At 33.7% G+C, this 21,237-nt stretch overlaps 1 protein-coding gene across 1 annotated transcript; it reads left to right on the top strand.

Moving 5' to 3' along the window:
- Window positions 1-1,981: 1,981 nt before the first annotated feature.
- On the top strand, window positions 1,982-21,232 carry LOC132760108 (p21-activated protein kinase-interacting protein 1-like; the record flags this gene model as incomplete). The annotated part of the gene is given in 9 exon segments (XM_060752005.1): window positions 1,982-2,147; window positions 2,699-2,816; window positions 3,214-3,341; window positions 4,335-4,417; window positions 5,377-5,439; window positions 5,954-6,051; window positions 14,060-14,174; window positions 18,199-18,625; window positions 21,101-21,232. Coding segments are annotated over 9 exon segments (1,290 nt in total), but the record flags the coding sequence as incomplete, so codon positions are not given.
- Between the last annotated feature and the right edge of the window lie 5 nt (window positions 21,233-21,237).

Here is a 21,237-nt window from a genome sequence, read left to right on the forward strand (position 1 = left end):
CCTTTTTTAAAAAAAACTTTCAAAGAGTATATTTTTGTTAGAAAATTTAATTCAGAAAAAATTATGAATAAAACAAATTAAAACAAAGCATTTTTATCCATTTAATTGTTTATTGCATGTCACCCTTTTTATTCAACATGTGTTTTTTGGTTGTTTATTCAACAGATATCTCATAATTGATTAGAAAATTTGGGATTAAAAAGTTAATTTTTATAAAAATTAAAAAATAAATGAATAAAATATATAAAAAATAATGAAAAATAAATAGATAAAATATTTTAAAAAAATAAAATAAATAAAATGATGAATAAAATATTCATAAATTATTTATCCACTTATTGTAACAAAAAAAAAAGAAAAATTGAACCCTTAATTAAAAATGTTCAAAAAAAAAATAAATTCGGATCAATGCTTATTGTTCCATTTCCAAAATTGTACAAATATTTCCGAAAACCTCAAAATTCCTCACAGTGATTGGATTGGCTTTGGTTTAAACATATTTATTTAAGCTCGATTGCGAAACAAGTTTTGCAACTTATATCACTTTCAAGTCCCCTTCCTGGAACCAGTCAGTACTGGTGTCATATGAACAAACATGGTTGGACCCAACTAGGTCTCGAATCCTTTAATCTCTGGGTTGAGAGGCAGACACCCTAACCACTAGGCCACCCCTCCCCTTAATCCCCTTTCCGTGTATCAATAGTCTGAATTATGTAGATGCTCAAAAGTGCCCTGATATCTATTTTAAGCTCTAAAGAATGTCAAAATGGCAGCACCCTGTTAACTTAGGAATTTTCTCAAACTCATTATATATATGTATTTTTAATTGATTTTAATGTGTTTTCAATTTAATTTATTCACATCATGCATGTTATCTAAGAACGCTTCAGCCCTTGCTGGGCCTATGGCCCTGCTTAGACTTAAGTGTTTTATTGATTGTCAAATACTTAAAACAAATAATATGAAAGTATGCAAAGTCTATGAGTGGGGAAGTCAGAAAAAAAAATATTTCATTTTTTATTTTACATAAATTTTCCATTTCCAAGGTGTCATTCGGTATTTCATGCCAGGCTTCAGTTTTTCATCGGAACACCTTGATGATTATTTTTAAGGCAAAAAGTTGTGAGAAATCCTGCATTGATTGGTCACTCAAAAAAAAAAAAATAATATAATATATTTAGTAAAGGTATGCAACTCGCTGCCCATTTTCTAGCACTCATATGTGAACTCTTTCACTACAATATTTTTCCACCAAATTTCAAAAACAGTAGGGAATTGTTTACTTTTAAAGGGAATAAAGCTGTCATTCCAATGATTTAAGTACTGTAATAAGTAGATATCATCGCAGCTGGAATACAACAGACATTATTATTATTATTATTATATACCACATTTCTATAGCACTCTTTTCATAAATAATAAATGTTCAAGAGTGCTTTACATAAATCTGATAAAACATAATCATATACAAAAATGTATATATATAAGACATAAGGTACAATATTAATTAAGTAAACCTATTAAACAATAATGATAATCTAAAACCAGTAAAGGATGGTAAGAAACACAGACACATTTAGTTTAAAATCAAGGCTCAATTATATTATCCTATAAAAGATTTGAACAAAATAAGAGTGTTAAAAAAGTAACAAACAAGAGTAAAAAAGAAACGAATTATAAAGTAAGACCCTTAGACATAAAATCAAACATGGGACCACTGGGTTTTTGTGAAAATGTGATTTAAAATGAAAACTATCTTCACTTACCAGTGAGATTTCATCTTATCAGAGGCCTAAAAATGGCTTCTTTCCAGTTATGTAGTTTTCCCAAATATTTAATCTTACACAAGTTTTGTTTCTCTTAAATTAGCAATACTATCTTATTTCTTTTCTCCGCTTATTGTAGTTTATTTATCAAACCACATTTATATTCATGTGTATTGTTGATTAATTAAGATCCCAAATGAATTTTATTATTCCAGAAACTACAAGTAGAAACAAGTTTTACTGACCATTCCCACGCAGGCTGTGTAAAATGTGTTGCTATTTCTGGGAAAGGTGTTCTTGCATCTGGAAGTTCAGATGAAACAATAAGACTTCTTAATATAAAGAAACAGAAAGAGTTGGGCTCACTTGTTCATCACAATGGTAGGTTCTTATTTTGTTACCAGTAGTTACCACGTTAAATATCTTATTTGGAAATGTCCATCTTTGAATCTGGACATGAACATTCTTTATTTTTATGTAAAAAAATGTTAAAATGTGTACTGACTGAATTGGGCACATTGCAGACCATTATCAGACAAAGGATTTGTGTTAGCTAATATTGATGTGCTCTGCTCAGATGGTTAGAATCTGTTGTCACACACGCAGGCTAAGGGTTAAAATCTACTGATACATGTATGTACATGTATCCATTCTGATTAAAATCAGCTCCTAAGGATCTGATTGGCACCAATAGGAGATCATCATCTCGTGAGACAAATACATTTTGTAACCATTTTAAACTATGAAGAAGGTATTTTATATGGGTGAAAATTATTATTCAGTATTTGAAAAAGGGATTGCCATGGCATACTTAGTATGTGACAAAGTACCAATTGAATAGTAAGACATGATAAGATAGTAATTCCTCAGTAAATGATAGAGATTGCTGACCGTATTTTTCAAAAACATTGACTATTTTATTATGTTTTCAGGTACTGTAACAAGCTTAGAGTTTCATAAAGGTTTTTTATTTAGTACAAGTGAAGATAAAAATCTGTGCTTGTGGAAAACGTTTACATGGGAATGTCTTAGAACATTCAAAGGACACCAGTGAGTGTTTTACTTTATATCTAAAAAAATTATGTTATATAACATTATTTGTTTGTTGGTGTTTTACATGGCACTGACATAGATAATTATTATATATCATTTATATGACATTTTAAATAAAAACTGAATTTCTACCCACTCCCCCTTCACACACACACTTACATTAACTCTGCATAAATCAAGCACCCAGGGGTAAAACCGCTGTTTTTAAGACCCTTGATAGCGTTCTTTTCATATATAGCCAGGAATTAACCTTGACCACTGATTCCTCTGGCTTATTCTCTATGCTAAGGGTGAAGGGATTTAATTGTTACTATCCTAAGTTATGTTTGAAATACAGTACTACTAGACATTCCATGAGAATTTTTGATGTAACAGACATAAATCTGTATTACAGGGCTGCTGCAGATTGTGTATCTGTACATCCGAGCGGAAAACTTGCCTTGACTGTTGGGCGGGACAGAGCATTACATACATGGAACCTTATAACAGGCAGATCAGCTTATATCACAAATCTTAAACAAGGTATATTAATTCACCTACAGATTCATTTGTGATAGGTGCTCAATTAATCCTTAATTGGCCTAGTGATATTCATTTTGCATGCTGCTATGTTGTTATGAATGATTTTCTTTACTTCTAGTTGAAGATATTATTTAATTCATTGAGTAAACTTTTATACCCTGCACTTACGGCAAGAGGCATAAAGGTTTGCCCTTGTCCATCTATCTGAAGGTTGACAAAGGAATGGAATGTTGTTCATAGACAGGATAGTATTGTTTTTTTTAGATCAATACCTTATAATGATTGGTTTAGACTCGCATCTCTTTATGCCAGAAATTTATTTATAATTTGGTACATTATTGATCAGTTGAGCAACAGACCAACTGTTATAAATCCTTTAACTGTATTTTCACTGAAGTATTAGCCTAGCACAAGTATTATATTCAGGAGATTGTGAGATGGTTTTCTAGCTAGGTTCTACCAAGGAGTAAAGACCTATTGACCAGGCAGGAGCTTTCATGTGCCCAGCATTAAGGGAGTAGTTGCAGTACTGGTCAATTCAGCTCCAGCATAGGGGAATAGGTCCAGTACTGGACAATCTAGCACCAGCATAATGTCACTTGATAATATGTTATGTCAGTGTGCTTAGGCTTCATTTTATTGAAGCAATAGTTTAATAAGTTTGACATTGTTTTTACTACTTCAAGACAACAATCAATGTTGCCTGTATACCTGAAAATATGTAGAGGCAGAAGCTTGAATGAAACACACTCGCATTCTCAAGGTTTTTTTTCACCTTTTTGTTCCACAGTGGCTGAAAATTCCTATTATTCCCAAAATTTTGTCAGTAATCATTCACAATTTGGTTTTTGTTGGGACTCGTTTTTACCAAGGGACCTCAGAATTTTCTGAATGGGCAGATCAGTGACCATTTCTTAAGGTTTTGGAAAAGAACCACTGTCTTCATTTATTATGTTGAAATATTAAAGGGAAAACAATTTAATTTTATTACAGTTGCTAGTATTGTGAAGTGGAGCCCTGATGGAGAGAAGTATGCTATTGTTATAGGAAACACTGTGAACATCTACTCTGTGGAGGTGAGCCTGAGAATATAAGTATTTAACAAATGAGCCATGTCATGACAAAACCAACAAAGTGCGTTTGCGACCCGCATGGATCCAGACCAGCCTGCGCAGTCTGATCAGGATCCATGCTGTTCACTTACAAACCCTATTACAAGTAGAGAAACTTATAGCGTACAGCATGGATCCCGATCAGACTGCGCAGATGCCCAGGCTGGTCTGGATCCATGCTGGTTGCAAATGCACTGTGTTGGTTTAATCATGGCGCGGCTCAAATATTGAAATCAGTATTCGAATATTCTAATATTATTTTTCTTAGGTAACGGTATTGAGGTGTCCTTTGACCGACTTGTTAAGGTCGTTGACTTCAAACAACTTGCCTCTCACTGCTGAAGGTTTGAGCTAGCAAGCGTTGCTGGATGTGAGAAAGTTATCCAGCTAACTTATGGAACGTCAGTGTTTCTACTCCGGTGCCTGTTTATGCCTGAAATAATGAAAAGAAGGGCTCTTAGGGCCGACTCATCCTCCACCAGCAAAGCTGGAAAGTCTCCATATGACCTATACTTTGTTGTTGTGATGTTAAACCCATTCTCCTAAAAAAGCTAATAGTAGTCATCTGAATACTGTTACTGTTTCATTGAGCTATCTATATAATGTTGGGGAAACTAGTTTTAAAGTTGACTTGATTAAATATTTAAATCTTTATTTTGTCAGATTTTCATGTTTTCTTTCCTAATAATAATAAATACTTTGATACACCATGGTTTTGATCCCCAATGATATTCTTGGAATTCAACAAATTCTGCAAAATAAATTATTTAAATATTTATTTTGGGAGCTTTTGTGTATACAGATAGTTCTGATAGGTATTTGCATGTTAGTAAGAGACTAAAATACATTTAAACTGGCTGTATATTATCTTGCCAAAAACTAAGTTTTAAATCGTCGGGTGCAATTAACTTTTTTACTTACAGACTGCAGACATAATTTTGACAATGAAAGCTGAAGCTTCCATCAACAGTTTGGTATTTTTAAATGTAAGTACATGAGAAATATATAATGATACTAATTCTGTAAAATAGCATTAATTATTTTGACTTGGTTATGAAGCTAAATAGTTGAGCTATGTTGTGATATAAATTTTGAACTATGCAGTGATATTTTTTGGTTTAAAATACATGTAGTAGCCACCAGTAAGTTTATATTTATTGATATAAGTTCAGTTTTGTTGAAAGCTATAAGCTTATTGAAACACTTTCCAATCGGTTCCTGTAACCAACAAGTACTTGTTCTAAGCAATTAGTGCACGAAAACAAGGACTTGCTCCTGATGGGTTTGAACCCAAGTGGTCAGCAATCCTTTATTGCAAATTTATGTGCAATGCATGCAGCTAGCTATGTAACAAAAAGCAAGGCCTCCAATCCAGCCTTCGCCTCTCAAACATTTTACAGACACATCAAAATTGTAATGAAATTGTTTTGGTTTTCTTATTAAAAATGGCTTGATGATCATGTTATTTTAAAGTATTTCTTGTGTTTTATATATAATCAGAACGAAGTATGCTGCTATGGTGGAGAGGGAGGGGATGTCATATTTTATGACATCGTCAGTGATAAACAACTATACAAGTGCGAGACCGGTACAAATAGGTAGGTTAAATAGGGGGTACTTGTTGGTGTACAATGATAATAGACTTTGTCTCACTGAAAAGTAAGAAATTTTCACGAGTTTCACATGTGCAAAGTGAGATATAGTCTGTTTTCACTGGAAAGATTTTTTTTCTTTTTGTTTTATGTTGCATTCAGCAAGGATTTTAGCCAGATGGTACCAAAATCGGTGCCAAGTTATTCCAGTTCATATAACGTTTCCACAAAAATGATAAAACTGTAAACCATTCTTATTTTGACTATGTGATAAGTAGACTGTCATATTCGTGTAAATTCACTACTCTTTGCCATACATAATTACCTAATTATAATGCAAAATTGCAAACATATAGCACCAACTTACAAATTAATACCCAATTTTTCAAATGTTCTGGAGTTTTTGTGATAACTCTGAAGATGTCCTAGAGTTCTTCTGATAACTTTTGTTGCTGCCAGTGTGTTTCTTGCGCTGAAGGATGAAGGTCAATACTTGCAAGAAATTTTACTCAAACTACCAGATTTTAAGCAAAAGGCGATAAAAATGGTACATGTTTATACATGAGTTTTTGACACATAATACAAGATGTAAGGCAAGCTTATTCATTAAAGTTTAATTTATCACCTAAATCTAACTTTTTAAAGATGAAAATTACCATTTTTGACAAGTGTTTTTGTAGTATATACAAATGTTTTCAGACAAACTCTGTGACAGTTCTCCTGAAAAAGTTATCATAAGAACTGCATCTTTCGTTAACAGTTCCTCTCCCGTGGTACCATGCTCTCCAGAGGCTTGCATAAAATGATTTTATCCAACTTGTTCAATAAATAAAGTATTGAAACCTGAACTCTTTGTACAACATTAAAGTTTTCAGGTGCAAAAAAAAAGTGTCGGATCAACCCATTTGTTTTCAAAAAGTTACATACCATGTTCCCAACTACAATATGTAAAGTTTTAATAAAAAAAAGTGTTTTTGCAATAATTTTTGCAGGCCGTGTTTCTTTGACATATATTCACAAAAAGGACTTGCGAACTGTCACATGTGTTTTAATCTGCTCTTGGATTTATCTTTATTTAAGCAATAAAACATTGAAATTCTCTGGATTTTTTGGATATTATTGAACCTCAAAATCTCTGGATATTGATTTTGAAAATGAAAAAGTGATTTGACTAGCAATTAAGCAAGGAACTGGTGAAACTAATCATAATTTGTATAAAATCTGGAAATATGTTATAGTTTTTACCAAAGGATTAGTACTTATCACTTACAAATATTTTGCTGTAAAAACAGGTATAATAGTTATATAGTGCTAAAATACATCAGGGTATTTATAAACCTTTGTGACAACAATAGCTGACTAAAAAGGTGATAATGGATCAAACAATGGGATTTAAATATTTCTAATTTTGAAGGCTTTTCTTTCAATGAAGTGTTAACAGACTGTCTGGAGATAGCAGAAAGCCAATATTTCTCTGTAAAAACAAGTGCTTGTGGAAACAATGTTACAATAACATTCTTTAAGAAAGAAATAAGTGACAGAATTAGAGAAATACTACAACAACAATATACACTTGTTCCCAACATTGATAACACAGGCATTTCTATAAACAACAGAACTGTCATCCTTCAAAGTGGTGATCACATGGTATTATAACAAAACAACCCTACTTATTCAGGGCAGTGGCAGTATATTGTGGACAAATACAATATTCAAATCTCTTGCCTCTCACATTGACAGTTTTCCAGAAAGTCCTCCTGACACTATCCTTGATGAACTGGACTCATCTGAGCTGACCTCAGTAGCTGAGTCTCCAGTTCAGACTTCAACACCTGCTGCCCCAAAAATCAAAGGTCAGAAATCTACACCAAGAGGATTTAAACACTTACTCTCAGACCTAATTTTTGGCCCTCCTGAATTAAATGCTCTTGTAAAATTAGCAGAAGAAAAGAAAAAAGCAGAAAAGATTCAAAAGAGGGGTGGACCTAAAGTAGATCTTGAAGAACTTGAAAGACAACGATCTATTATAGCAGAAACAGGGAAGAAACCAAAACAGAAACTTCACAAAATGCAACAAAAGAAACAAGCAGTGAATTCTTTCATCAGAACTGCAAATGGGTACGCTCATCCACCAATATCATTTGGGGATACAAAATGTGAATCTGAAGAAACTTCACCTAAATCCTTGGATACTGAGTCAGAGCAGAGCTTTAAGCTGGCTAATCCTGTTCTTTCTATCATAGACAAATCAAACTCGGAAACCTCAGTGCCCGTCTCTACTGACACTACAGATCATATATCCTTTAATAATAACAGTGAAATTATCAATATGGATAGTGTTCCCCAGATTGACTGTGTAAATTTTTATGAGACCCCTAAAATGTATGAAAATCAAAACAATATTCAGCAATTTCAAAAGTTGAAAAAAGATAATGAAACACTGCAAAATGAAAACGACAACCTTCAACATAAATATGCTAGTCTTTCAATAAAGCATGCTAGTCAAGATCAGCAAATTGCATCCTTGCAAAACGAAGCTGAATTTCAGAGAAAGGGACTATTTCAGATTACCAATCAAAAGACTCAGACTTAAATGCTGAAATTCAAATTTCCTAACGCTGAAATTGAAACCATGAAAAAAATCAAACAATTCATTAAAACAAGAAAATAAGTCTCTGAAAGGAAAGATATCATCAAAACAAAATGATACATTTACCAGTGAAATCATTCAAAATGACATAGAGGAACTTAAGAATACAATGTCAGAGTTTACAATGACAATCGACTCTTTAAAGAACAGAACAGAGAATCTTGCTTCTAGCACTGACATATATCTCCTTCAAGCAGAGATAAGAAATTACAAGAAAATAGTAACTGAAAACATGGAATTAAAACAGATGCATACAAGCGTTGATGCCCAAATTTCTTCTCAAGTGGATAACATGGCTGAAAACGCCTCAGTCGCACCAACAGAAAAATCTGAAATATTAGACAAAAACAATGGATCAAAACATTCAACAGAAAAAACAAAGGAAACCTCGGGTCAAAAGAAACATGAGGTTCTGATTCTTGGTGATTCTGTGACAAAAGTGCTAAAGCCGAAAAAAATGAGTGGAAGTAAAATAAATACAAAAATCCGATCACACCCAGGTGCAAAGATCTGTGACATAACCAATAAAATTGTGAGTTCAGATGACAAAAGGATTCTGAAGGAGTGTGACGTTTTTGTCATACATGCAGGGATAAATAACATCTCAGACGGGGATAACGAAAATCTTATAACTGATGAACTAAATGATCTAACAAATCAGCTCCTAAAAGAAAATAGCGATGCTAAGGTGATAGTCTGCTCAGTGCTGCCAAAATGCAGAGATAATCTTGCAACAAAGATCATAGACACAAAAGTGAATACATCCATTAAGAATCTTTGTAAGCGTAAAGATCTCACATTTCTTGATAATACATCTGCTGTTATGTATCAAGGGACAGTTAATGATCAGTTGTATCAAGATGCTGTACACCTTACTAAAGGACGGGGAGCAGCAATCTTAGGTAAACAGATCAAAAGGGCCATATACTCGGCACTTGCCCTACCATATGAAAGTTCTGAGGATGTAAATTTTCCCAGGACAGCTCAACAACCAAAACATCCTCCACATTACTCTCAATGCCAGCAAATGCAACAGAGGTTCCAAAGACCCCAGAGAACCAAAAATCAACTCAGGGAAAGAGCTCTCCAGAATCATTTCAGCACACATCAACAGGAAACCTATTTCTCTCACTACAACTCATATCCCCATCCTCAAAAACGTATGAATTCCCATTCTCATCTACAGGACAATTCCCAGTCTTTCAAAAGCTTCAATACCCATCTTCAACAGAAGAATCCCATTCAAGTACATCCCCACTATCAACAGGTAAATACCAGTCCCCAACAAGTAAATCCCCATCCCCAACTGGTCAATCCCCATCAGCAACAGGTCAATCACCATCCCAAACAGTTAACTCCCCATCAGCAACAGGTCAATCCCAATCCCCAACAAGTAATTCCCCATCAGCAACAGGTCAATCCCAATCCCCAACAGGAAACTCCCCATCAGCAACAGGTAAATCCCAATCCCCACCAGGCAACTCCCCATCAGCAACAAGTCAATCCCCATCCCCAACAGGTAGCCCCCAATCAGCAACAGGTCAATCCCCATCCCCAACAGGTCGCTCCCCATCAGCAACAGGTCAATCCCCATCCCCAACTGGTAACTCCCCATCAGCAACAGGTCAATCCCCATCCCCAACAGGTAACTTCCCATCCTCAACATATCAATCCTCATTCCCCACAGTTCAAAATCCAACAGGAAAATCCCCATCATCAGCATGTCAATCCTTATCCGCAACAAGTCAGTCCCCATCATCAAAATGTCAATCCCCAATCACAACAGGTAAATCCACAAAAGACCAATTCTTATCCTCAGCAGATCAATTCTTATCATCAACAGGACAATCATCATTCTCATGGAGTAGATCCTTATCCCTACAATGTCAATTCCCACCATCAACAGCTCAATCACCATCATCAACAGGTCAATCCATTTCATTACATGGAAGTACACCAACCAACTCAGTTTCAACAGAGCAAATCTTATCCTCAGATGATGCAGCAACAATCGATAACAACAAATCCATCATATTAAAAAGTGAAGATTGTAACAGTGATATCCTAAAAAAATTAAGTGAATTACGACAAAAAGATCTCAAACGTCCTTTGATAGCACATTTAAATATCAACAGTCTTAAATCAAAATACTTAGAAGTGCATGAAATTTTGAAGAGAAAATTAGTGGATATATTTATCTTATCTGAAACTAAGCTGGATGATAGCTTTAATAGCAACATTTTCCATTATAATGGATACAAAATTGATCGCCGGGATCGCAATAAATTTGGAGGGGGAATTCTTGTTTATTCACGTGATGATTTGCCATTCCGGAGAAAGAAAGACCTGGGGCCAGAAAATTTTGAATGCATGTGTTTTGAACTATCTTTAAATAAAAGAAAGTGGTGTATCCTGGCTCTTTACAAACCTCCTAATATCAAAAATGTGGATTTTACTAACACCTGCACTAATGTTCTTGATAGAACTTTAAGACAATATGAAAACATCCTGCTTCTTGGTGATCTGAACTTTGACATGAACAGGCTTGAAAAATCATCCACCCTTCGCGATATTTGTGATACATATAACCTTGAAAATGTTTGTAAAAGGAAACACATGCTTTATGAAAAATGCAAGTCCCTCAGCAATTGATGTTATTTTAACTAACAGATCAAATTTTATTTGTAACACAGAAAATTTAGATGTTGGTATCAGTGACTGTCACAATCTAGTAGCTACTACAATAAAAGAGCAGTGTTGTCAAACAAAACCTAAATATGTTAAATTTAGATCATACAAACATTTTAATGAGTCTGTTTTCAACACTGAAGCTTAGCAAAATTCCATTCCATATTGCAGATATTTTTGATGATATTGATGATTCATACTGGGCTTTTGAAACACTTTTCAAAGAAGTTGTAGATGAACATGCTCCAATAAAAGAACGCAAATTAAGATCACAAAAAGTTCCTTTCATGAATGGCGAATTGAGAAAATCAATCTATAAAAAACAGCAACTAAGAAATTGCTATTTCAAATACCGTAATAACAAAAACTGGGAAAAGTTCCGCAAACAAAGAAATTTGGTCACAAAACTAAAAAGAGAGTCAATGGAAAAATATTTCTTTGAAAGGTGTAATGAAGGTCCAAAATCTAGCCACTTCTGGCCAACAATTAAACCATTTTTGACATCAAAATCTACAGCAAAGTCTGACAGCAAAATTATTCTTAATGAAAATGAGACCATAATATCAGACCAAAAGGAAATAAGTAATATTCTGAATGATTTTTATGTGAATATTGCTTGTGATATTGGTATAAAAACTGATGCTGATATTGATGAAACACATCCTAGCATAACACAAATATCTAAAAATCATCCATCAATAGATACTTTTCAATTTGCTCCAGTGAGCACTGATCAAACTTTTAAATTATTGAAAAAGTTTAAATTCAAAAAAGGCCATTGGTGTGGACAGCCTACCACCAAAGATAATTAAAGCAGGTGCGTATGCCCTGACAAATCCTATAACTTCGCTTATTAATAAAAGCTTTCAAACATCTCAATTTCCACAAGCTTTAAAACTAGCACAAGTTAAACCTCTGTTCAAAAAGGATGATCCTTTCCAAAAGAAAAATTACAGGCCTGTCAGCATCTTACCTACCATTTCAAAAGTTTTTGAAAAATCTATTAGTGCTCAACTTAACTTACATTTTGAAAACATTTTTCATGACTTTCTATCAGCATTCCGTAGAAATTTTGGCTGTCAGACAACATTACTGCGCCTCATTGAAGATTGGAAGAGAGCATTAGATAGAAATGAATATGTAGCTGCCATACTCATGGATCTGTCTAAGGCTTTTGACTGTCTTCCGCATGACCTGATTATTCTTAAACTTAAGGCCTATGGTCTGTCTGATGCCTCTGCTAATCTCATGCAAAGTTATTTGTTTAAAAGACAGCAACAAGTAAAACTAGGTACAATCTGTAGTGAGTGGAATGAAATAAACAAAGGGGTTCCACAAGGGTCAATTCTTGGTCCCCTCTTATTTAACATTTTCTTAAATGATATATTTTATTTCATTAAAAAAGGTTCTGTTTATAATTATGCAGACGACAATACCCTCTCATTTAATCATATTAATGTGGAAACTCTCAAAAGCACAATACAAGATGAAAGTGTTGTCATGATTAAATGGTTTGAAGACAATCTTATGCAAGCAAACCCTGAGAAGTTTCAGGCTATATGTATAGGCAAACAAACCTGTAAAAATGTGTCTAAATTCCAGATTCTTTGATGCCACTATTCCTTGTGAATCTCATGTAAAACTTCTAGGTATTGAAATAGATTCCCTATTAAATTTTGATATTCATATCTCAAATGTTTGTAAAAAGTCAGCAAGACAAATAAATGTATTAACCAGACTATGTCCTCTACTTAATCTGGATGCAAAAATTCTTATATACAAAAGTTTTATCAGATCCAACTTTAATTTCTGCCCTTTAGTCTGGCATTTTTGTAGTAAGGACAATACAAACAAGTTGGAAAAACTTCAATATAGAGCTCTGAAAATTGTTTTTAATGACTATTCATCAAGTTATGAAGATCTGCTTAAACTGACTAATATGTCTTCACTCCATATCAGTAGAATTAAACAACTCGCTATTGAAGTTTTTTAAATGTCTTAACAGCATTTCTCCTAAGTATGTTCAAGAACTTGTTAATGTGCGTTCATCAAATTATAATTTTAGATACCAAAAAACTTTAGATGTACCTAAAGTACGCACAACCAATTATGGTAAAAAGAGTTTTCGCTTTGAAGCATCTAAAATCTGGAATAGTTTATCTAATGATCTAAGATGTACATCTGACTTAAATGAGTTTAAACGACTAATTGAAACATGGAGTAATGACAAGTGTGCCTGCTCTATGTGCATCTAATCGTTTATGTTCTATTTTACTTGATTCCTGTTTTTTTTTTTGCTTGTAAATAAATTTAGTCTTTTCCTTGAATTATGTACTATGTATCTGTATATATGTAAAACCCTGTTAATAGATATGACTGTATTTTTCATTGTAACCGCTCAGATTTCATTACAATGACTATATAAATTAATTGTATGTATTATTATCTTATGGTGTCTGTTTATTTTTGTTTCTTTGTTTCTTATTATTATTTTCTATATTTTGTTCATGTCGGATACAAGCTTAAAGCTTATGTTTTTGTACTGTTAATCATAACCGACTATAAATAAAGTTTGTCTTACTGTCTTACTGTCTTACTGTAAATGACTTCTTTTCATCATCATTATTGACTCGAGTTAGTCCTGTGTTAAACTTGTTATTGTGATTGATGTTTCAGAGTAAAATGTTTCTGCATTAGCTCACATAACTTTAAAGAAGTCTTGGAGAAGAGAATTTTGTGTACAGTCAGTAGTGATGGTTTAATAAAACTATACAAGATCATAGAAAATCAGGTTGGTATTCTCAGTTTACAGTTTATCTTATTGGTTGACCACCACGATAGTTTTAAGAACATCACAATGTAGAAATTGCCTCTTGTGGTGGAGGGTTGAGACATAAAAATTACAGCCACCGTTTAACACTGTGTGATCCTAAGAGGCCATTTAATGGGTTTGCTTGGAATTACTTTATGCACCTTTTAGCTCCAGCAGATGAGGTGGTTTTGACCCCCCTTCATGTTGCTTTAAGTTTGTAACACCTGAGGTTAGCCAAAATCATCTTTCCTGTTTGGGCGCCATATGACCATAACTGTGTTGGTGGGCTGTTAAACCAAACAAACAAACAAAATGTTGTTTTCCCTATGGATAACATCAGCTAGTGATATTTAAGTTGTGTATTTTGCATGTCATCTACCAAAATTGGCAAATTGCCCTTACTACCTATTTATTTTTATCTTTTTATGCCACCGCAGCATCTGCGATGCGGTGGCATATAGCGATTCACCTGTGTGTGTGTGTGTGTGTGTGTGTGTGTGTGTTTGTTTGTTTGTTTGTGTGTGTGTGTGTTATATAGATTATATAGTGAACTTAAAAAATCTTCTTGTGAAAAACCACTAGTCCAATTTCAACCAAACTTGGCAGGATTGATCCTTGGGTGAAGGGCTTCCAAAGTTGTTCAAAGAATTTAATTCCATGCAGAAATCTGGTTGCCATGGCAACAAAAAGGAATTATAAGAATAAATTTAAAAAATCTTCTTGTAAAGACCCAAAAGGCCTAGAGCTTAGATATTTTGCATAAGGCATTGTCTGGTAGACCTCTACCAAGATTGTTCAAATTATAGCCCGGGGGTCATTGATTTTCACTATATGTACATATAGTAAAAACTTAAAATACCTTTTTATAAAGACCCATAGGCCTAGAGCTTAGATATTTTGCATAAGGCATTGTCTGGTAGACCTCTACCAATATTGTTCAAATTATAGCCCTGGGGTCAAAATCAGCCCTGCCCCGGGGGTCATGGATTTTCACTATATGTACATACAGTAAAATTTAAAATACCTTCTTGTAAAGACCCAAAAGGCCTAGAGCTTAGATATTTTGCATAAGGCATTGTCTGATAGACCTCTACCCAGATTGTTCAAATTATAGCCCTGGGGTCAAAATCGGCCCGGCCCCGGGGGTCATTGATTTTCCTCATATTTACATAGTAAAAACTTATAGTAAAAACTTTTAAAAAAAATTCTTCTAGCAATTGACAAATGCTAGAGGTTAGATACTTTGCATGAACATTGTGAAGTGAAACTCTAGCAAGAATGTTCAAATAATAGCCCTGGGGTCAAAATTGCCCCCGCCCCGGGGTCATTGATTTTCAATATATACATATAGTAAAAAATCAAAAAAATCTTATTGTCTGAAGGTACTAGGCTTAGAGCTTTAATATTTGTTAAATGATATCATCTTTAGGTACTCTACCAAAGTTGTTCAAATTTTGCCTCTAGTGTCAAAATTAAAAGTGAACTTTGATATCAGCTGACCTTGATTTTGACAAAGTGTATTACATGTTGTCCTTTGATGCAGTCAAAAGAAATTTTAGGCTGTGTGAAATATGACCTTCACCACCAAATTCACTAGACTCAAGTGCATTGATATATTCCTACTCTGATCTTTTATTGAGTTAACAATAGATTTAACCACTAATCTGATAATAAGAATTAGATATGCATTATGACAATCTTCAATTGTATAGAAACAAAAAAAAATCTGTTCCTACACTACTATTTAGTGTTGTATTAATGCGGTGGCATAGCATTTTTCTCAAATGCAATCTTTTTTAATTTTGTGTAATAAAGTAACTGTATGTCACGAAGGTAACATATTTACTTATATAATGTATAGTTTGTTCTTAAACTATCTTTTTTGTTGTTCTATATATCCCTGTCAATTTGTTAAATTATGTGTTTGTATATATTTCCTATATCATAATTTTTCGTTCCGGGTAACAATGTCACAATGTACAAACTAATGAACCAACTACATGTATACATTACATCTATCATTCTTGTGAAATATTTTATTCAAAATATCAAAATATACATGTAAATTTTAAGATCGCGCTTGGTATATTCATGTTTGATTTGTCAGATGTACCATTTGGCTCTGAAGAGATTGCGTATGCCTGTCGTCAGCTATCCATGTGCAAGCCATCTAAAAATATTTTCAGAGTCACTCATCCTGTTCTAAATCCAATTTGCAGGCAACTTTTTATGCCCCCGCCATGTAATGGCCGGGGCATATAGTGTTACCCTGTTCCGTCATTCCGTCCTTCCATCCTTCCGTCCTTCCGTCATTCTGTCATTCCGTCATCATCAGTTTCCGTTCATTATCTTAAGAACGGTTGGGCACATTCAACTCAAATTTGACATATGGATATGTCATGAGAAAATACAGGTCAATTTCGAATTAGGTCATGGTTCGATGATTTTTGGCAGAGTTATGCCCCTTTTACTTTGAAAATAATATGAAATTTCAGTTTCCGTTCATTATCTCAAGAACGGTTGGACACATTCAAAGCTCAAAACTTGACATATGGATATGTTTATGAGAAAATACAGGTCAAGTTCGAATTTGGTTATGGTTCGATGATTTTTGGCAGAGTTATGCCCCTTTTACTTTGAAAATAATATGAAATTTTCAGTTTCCGTTCATTATCTCCCCAACGGTACAACACAATCAACTCAAACTTGACATATGGATATGTCATTGAGAAAATACAGGTCAAGTTCGAATTGGTCATGGTTCGATGATTTTTTGGCAGAGTTATGCCCCTTTCACTTTGAAAATAATATTAAATTTTCAGTTTCCGTTCAATTATCTCCCTCAAGGTACAACACATTCAACTCAAACGTGACATATTGATGCGTCAAAGGAATGCGCAGGTCAAGTTCAAATTTGGTCGTGGTTGATGATTTTGCAGAGTTATGCCCTTTCACTTTGAAAGTAATATGAAATTTTTCAGTTTCCGTTTATTATCTCCCAACAGTACAACACATTCAACTCAAACTTGAACATAATGGATATGTTTTTGGAATGCCAGGTCAAGTTCAAATTTGGTCATGGTTCAATGATTTTTGGCAGAGTAATGCCCCTTTCACTTTGAAAATAATATGAAATTTACAGTTTCTGTTCATTATCTACCTAACAGTGTTACATATTCAATTTTAATTTGACATATGGATATGTCAAAGGAATGGGCAGGTCAAGTTGGAATTTGGTCATGGTTTGATGGTTTTTTGGCAGAGTTATGTCCCTTTCACTTTGAAAATAATATAGATACATCTTAGGAATAAGCAGTTTAAGTTTGAATATGGTCGTGGTTCAATGATTTTAGACAAACTTATCTTTCCTGAATGTTGGAAAAATTTTGAACTTTCAGTTTCAGCACTCATTCTTTTAGCCATTATTTTGGCTACAAATATGCAATATGCTTTTTCTAAAGGTTAAGACTGAATAATTTCAGTGCCTTGAACGTTGTATGGAAATGGTTTGTGTTAACATTGAAAAGTTTTAAGGGCTTTGAACTTAAAATGAAAAAAAAAATTAATGCACCATCTGAAATTTTGGCTGCATGCGGGGGCATCCGTGGCATGATGACACATTTCTAGTTTCTACTTGTCCTGCATCGAGTTCTCTTAAATTCTGCTCGTAGTTACAAGCTTACAAGTGGAATTTTCTATCTTTGATGGTGCGGACTTTAAAGAGTTTACCCAAAGCTGTTGGTACCGGAAGTGATAAGTCTTTGCATTCAGTAGAGCCAGACCATGCCGTCTGCCTAGGGTTACCTGTATATACTATTGGTTGTCTAACTTTAAATTTTCAATTTGATATCCCATAAATTGACAATGGACAGTTCTAAAACATGGAATTGGTATAGTACATTAAAGAAATTCAGCAGGTTAAGGAAATATTTTTTCATCATAGTTTCCTTTAATAAGGGTACTAGGTCCTTTTAACAACTATACCTTGAAAACTTTCTTTCAGAAGAAAATTTCTACAGAGTTGTTGATTGAACATAGATCAGGATTTAGAGTTACATGTCTCGCTGTATTGGGAAAAGATGATGATAACAGTTCTCCACATGAAGGAGTTAAACTAGAGAAAACTGTAACAAAACACAATGACAACGATGATGGTGGTGGCAGTGATGATGATGATGAAAGTGATGATGATGATTCTAACAGTGACACCCCAGATGTCACTGATGCAAATAAACTTTCTAGAGCAAAAAGTGAAAAAACTGAAGTGAAAGTAAATAACAACAAAACTGATGTGAAGCCAAAAAACAGAAAAAGGAAATTTATTGAGTCTAGTAAAGATCAGCAGATAGTTCACCCAAGTCCTGTAAATAAACAACAGAAAGTTGGCAAACAACAAAAAAATAAAAAGCAACATGAAGTGGTAACGAAAGGTATGTGATATGTATATTCTAACCATTTTTAAAGTTGCTTTGCTCAACAACAAAAGAAATAATATTTTGGTGTATAAACTGTCTGCAATATGTATTGAAAGAATGAAGAGATTAATATCTTGTATATTTATTTTGTACAGATTCTTTTTGTACTAATACCAGAATGTTCTTCAACCAATTGAGTTAAATTACACAGTTTAACCTGGTTGAAAATTTCTTTTAGCTTAATTTGCGTGATTGTCTGATTTCATATATAAACAGCATATAGCAGTGTGCCCTGAACTTATTTTCAGTTTGGTATATTATCAAAGAGAACTAATTGAGTGTTGATTTTCTCTTGTTTTGAATAAAAATTAAAAAAAAATGATTTTTAGCTCAACTATTTAAAGAATAAGAAGAGCTTTTGTACTCACTCTGGTATCATTGACTCAAGATACTTGATAGGTGAACACTGGCTAAGGCCCATAACTTTAACATAGATTTTGATGAATTACAGCTTTTTTGAAATTCTACATTATCTCAGACTTCTGTTTTGCTATCAGTTTTGCATTTTGAACAGATGTCAAGGCCATTACTGTTTATTTTATACAGAATTTTATTTTAGTTTTTGTTGGAAGTTATAAGCTTACTGAAACACTATTCAGTCTGTTCCTGGAACCAACCTATAATAAGCAACAAATGTCGAGGATACAATGGCTTGCCCTTAACAGGGTTTGAAACCATACAGCCAGTAGACTACTTATACTTTAATCACTCGGCCGTGCCACCATGTAAATGTAAACTATTTGAATTTTTTCCTTCACATAAGAAATATAATAATATAATGTAATATTTTGCACCAATTCAATGTAAGCAAGTTATTTGGTAGTATAATTATATATCATTGCCTGAATGGTAAGTTTGTGAATTTGATATGTTTTTTAGCTCACCTGTCACAAAGTGACAGGGTGAGCTTTTGTGATCGCTTTTCGTCCGGCGTCCGTCCGTAAACTTTTACTTTAAATGACATCTCCTCATAAACCACTAAGCCAATTTCATCCAAACTTCACAGGAATGTTCCTTTGGTGGTCACCTTTAAAAATTGTTCAAAGAATTAAATTCCATGCAGAACTCTGGTTGCCATGGCAACCGAAAGAAAAAACTTTAAATATCTTCTTTTAAAAAACCCCAAGAGCTAGAGCTTAGATATTTGGCATGAAACATCTTCTAATGAGTGTCTACAAAGTTTGTTCAAATAAAAGCCCTAGGGGGTCTTTGATTTTCCCTATATGCATATAGTAAAAACTTAAAATATCTTCTTTTAAAGAACCCAAAGAGCTAGAGCTAAGATATTTAGCATGAAATATCTTCTTATGAGTGTCTACCAAGTTTGTTCAAATAAAAGCCCTGGGGTCAAAATTGTCCCTGCCCCAGGAGGTCATTGATTTTCCCTATATGCATATAGTAAAAACTTAAAAATCTTCTTTGAAAAAACCCAAATAGCTAGAGTTTAGATATTAGGCATGAAACATTTTCTAGTGAGTGTCTACCAAGTTTGTTCAAATAAAAGCCCTTGGGTCAAAATTGGCCCCGCCCCGGGGGTCATTGATTTTCCATATATGCATATAGTAAAAACTTAAAAAATCTTCTTTTAAAGAACTCAAAGAGCTAGAGCTAAGATATTTAGCATGAAACATGTTCTAATGGGTGTCTACCAAGTTTGTCAAATAAAAGCCCTTGAGTCAAAATTGGCCCCGCCCCGGGGGTCATTGATTTTCCTTATATGTATATAGCAAAAACTTAAAAAATCTTCTTTGAAAAAACCAAAATAGCTAGAGTTTAGATATTAAGCATGAAACATCTTCTAGCGAGTGTCTACAAAGTTTGTTCAAATAAAAGCCCTGGAGTCAAAATTGGCCCCGCACCGGGTATTATTGATTTTCCTTATATTTGTATAGTAAAAACTTAAAAATCTTCTTTGAAAAAACCCAAATAGCTAGAGTTTAGATATTAAGCATGAAACATCTTCTAGTAATTGTCTACAAAGTTTGTTCAAATAAAAGCCCTGGGGTCAAAATTGGCCCCGCCCCAGGGGTGTCATTGGTTTTAACTATATGTGTATAGTAAAAACTTAAAAAATCTTCTTTTAAAAAAACCCAATGAGCTAGAGCTTAGATGTTTAGCATGAAACATCTTCTTATGGGTGTCTACCAAGTTTGTTCAAATAAAAGCAGTAGATCTTTGTTTTTCATTATATGTGTGTAGAAAAAACTTAACATCGTGAAACATCTTCTAATGGTTGTCTTCCAAGTTTGTTTAAATAAAAGCCCTGGGGTTTAAACTGGCCCCGCTCCGGGTGCCTTTATACAGGTGAGCGACCTCAGGGCCATCATGGCCCTCTTGTTATTCTCTTGCCATGTTACTAAAGGACTATGATTGTGTTTTAAATCATGACAAATGTTTAACACAATTTCATGTATATACATCTATTTTCAGATGATACAGTGTCATTTATTACCGCTGCTGACAGTAGAAAGAAAAAGTTCAAGAAAAAGAAGAAACCTAAGAAATTTGTCAAAACGATATGATTTGTTAAAATATAATGCAAAATACATTTGAAACAAACTATTGAG

This window comes from Ruditapes philippinarum, unplaced genomic scaffold (genome assembly GCF_026571515.1).
Source record: "Ruditapes philippinarum isolate M1 unplaced genomic scaffold, ASM2657151v2 ctg3111_1_1_1_1, whole genome shotgun sequence".
Taxonomy (NCBI): Eukaryota; Metazoa; Mollusca; class Bivalvia; order Venerida; family Veneridae; genus Ruditapes; species Ruditapes philippinarum.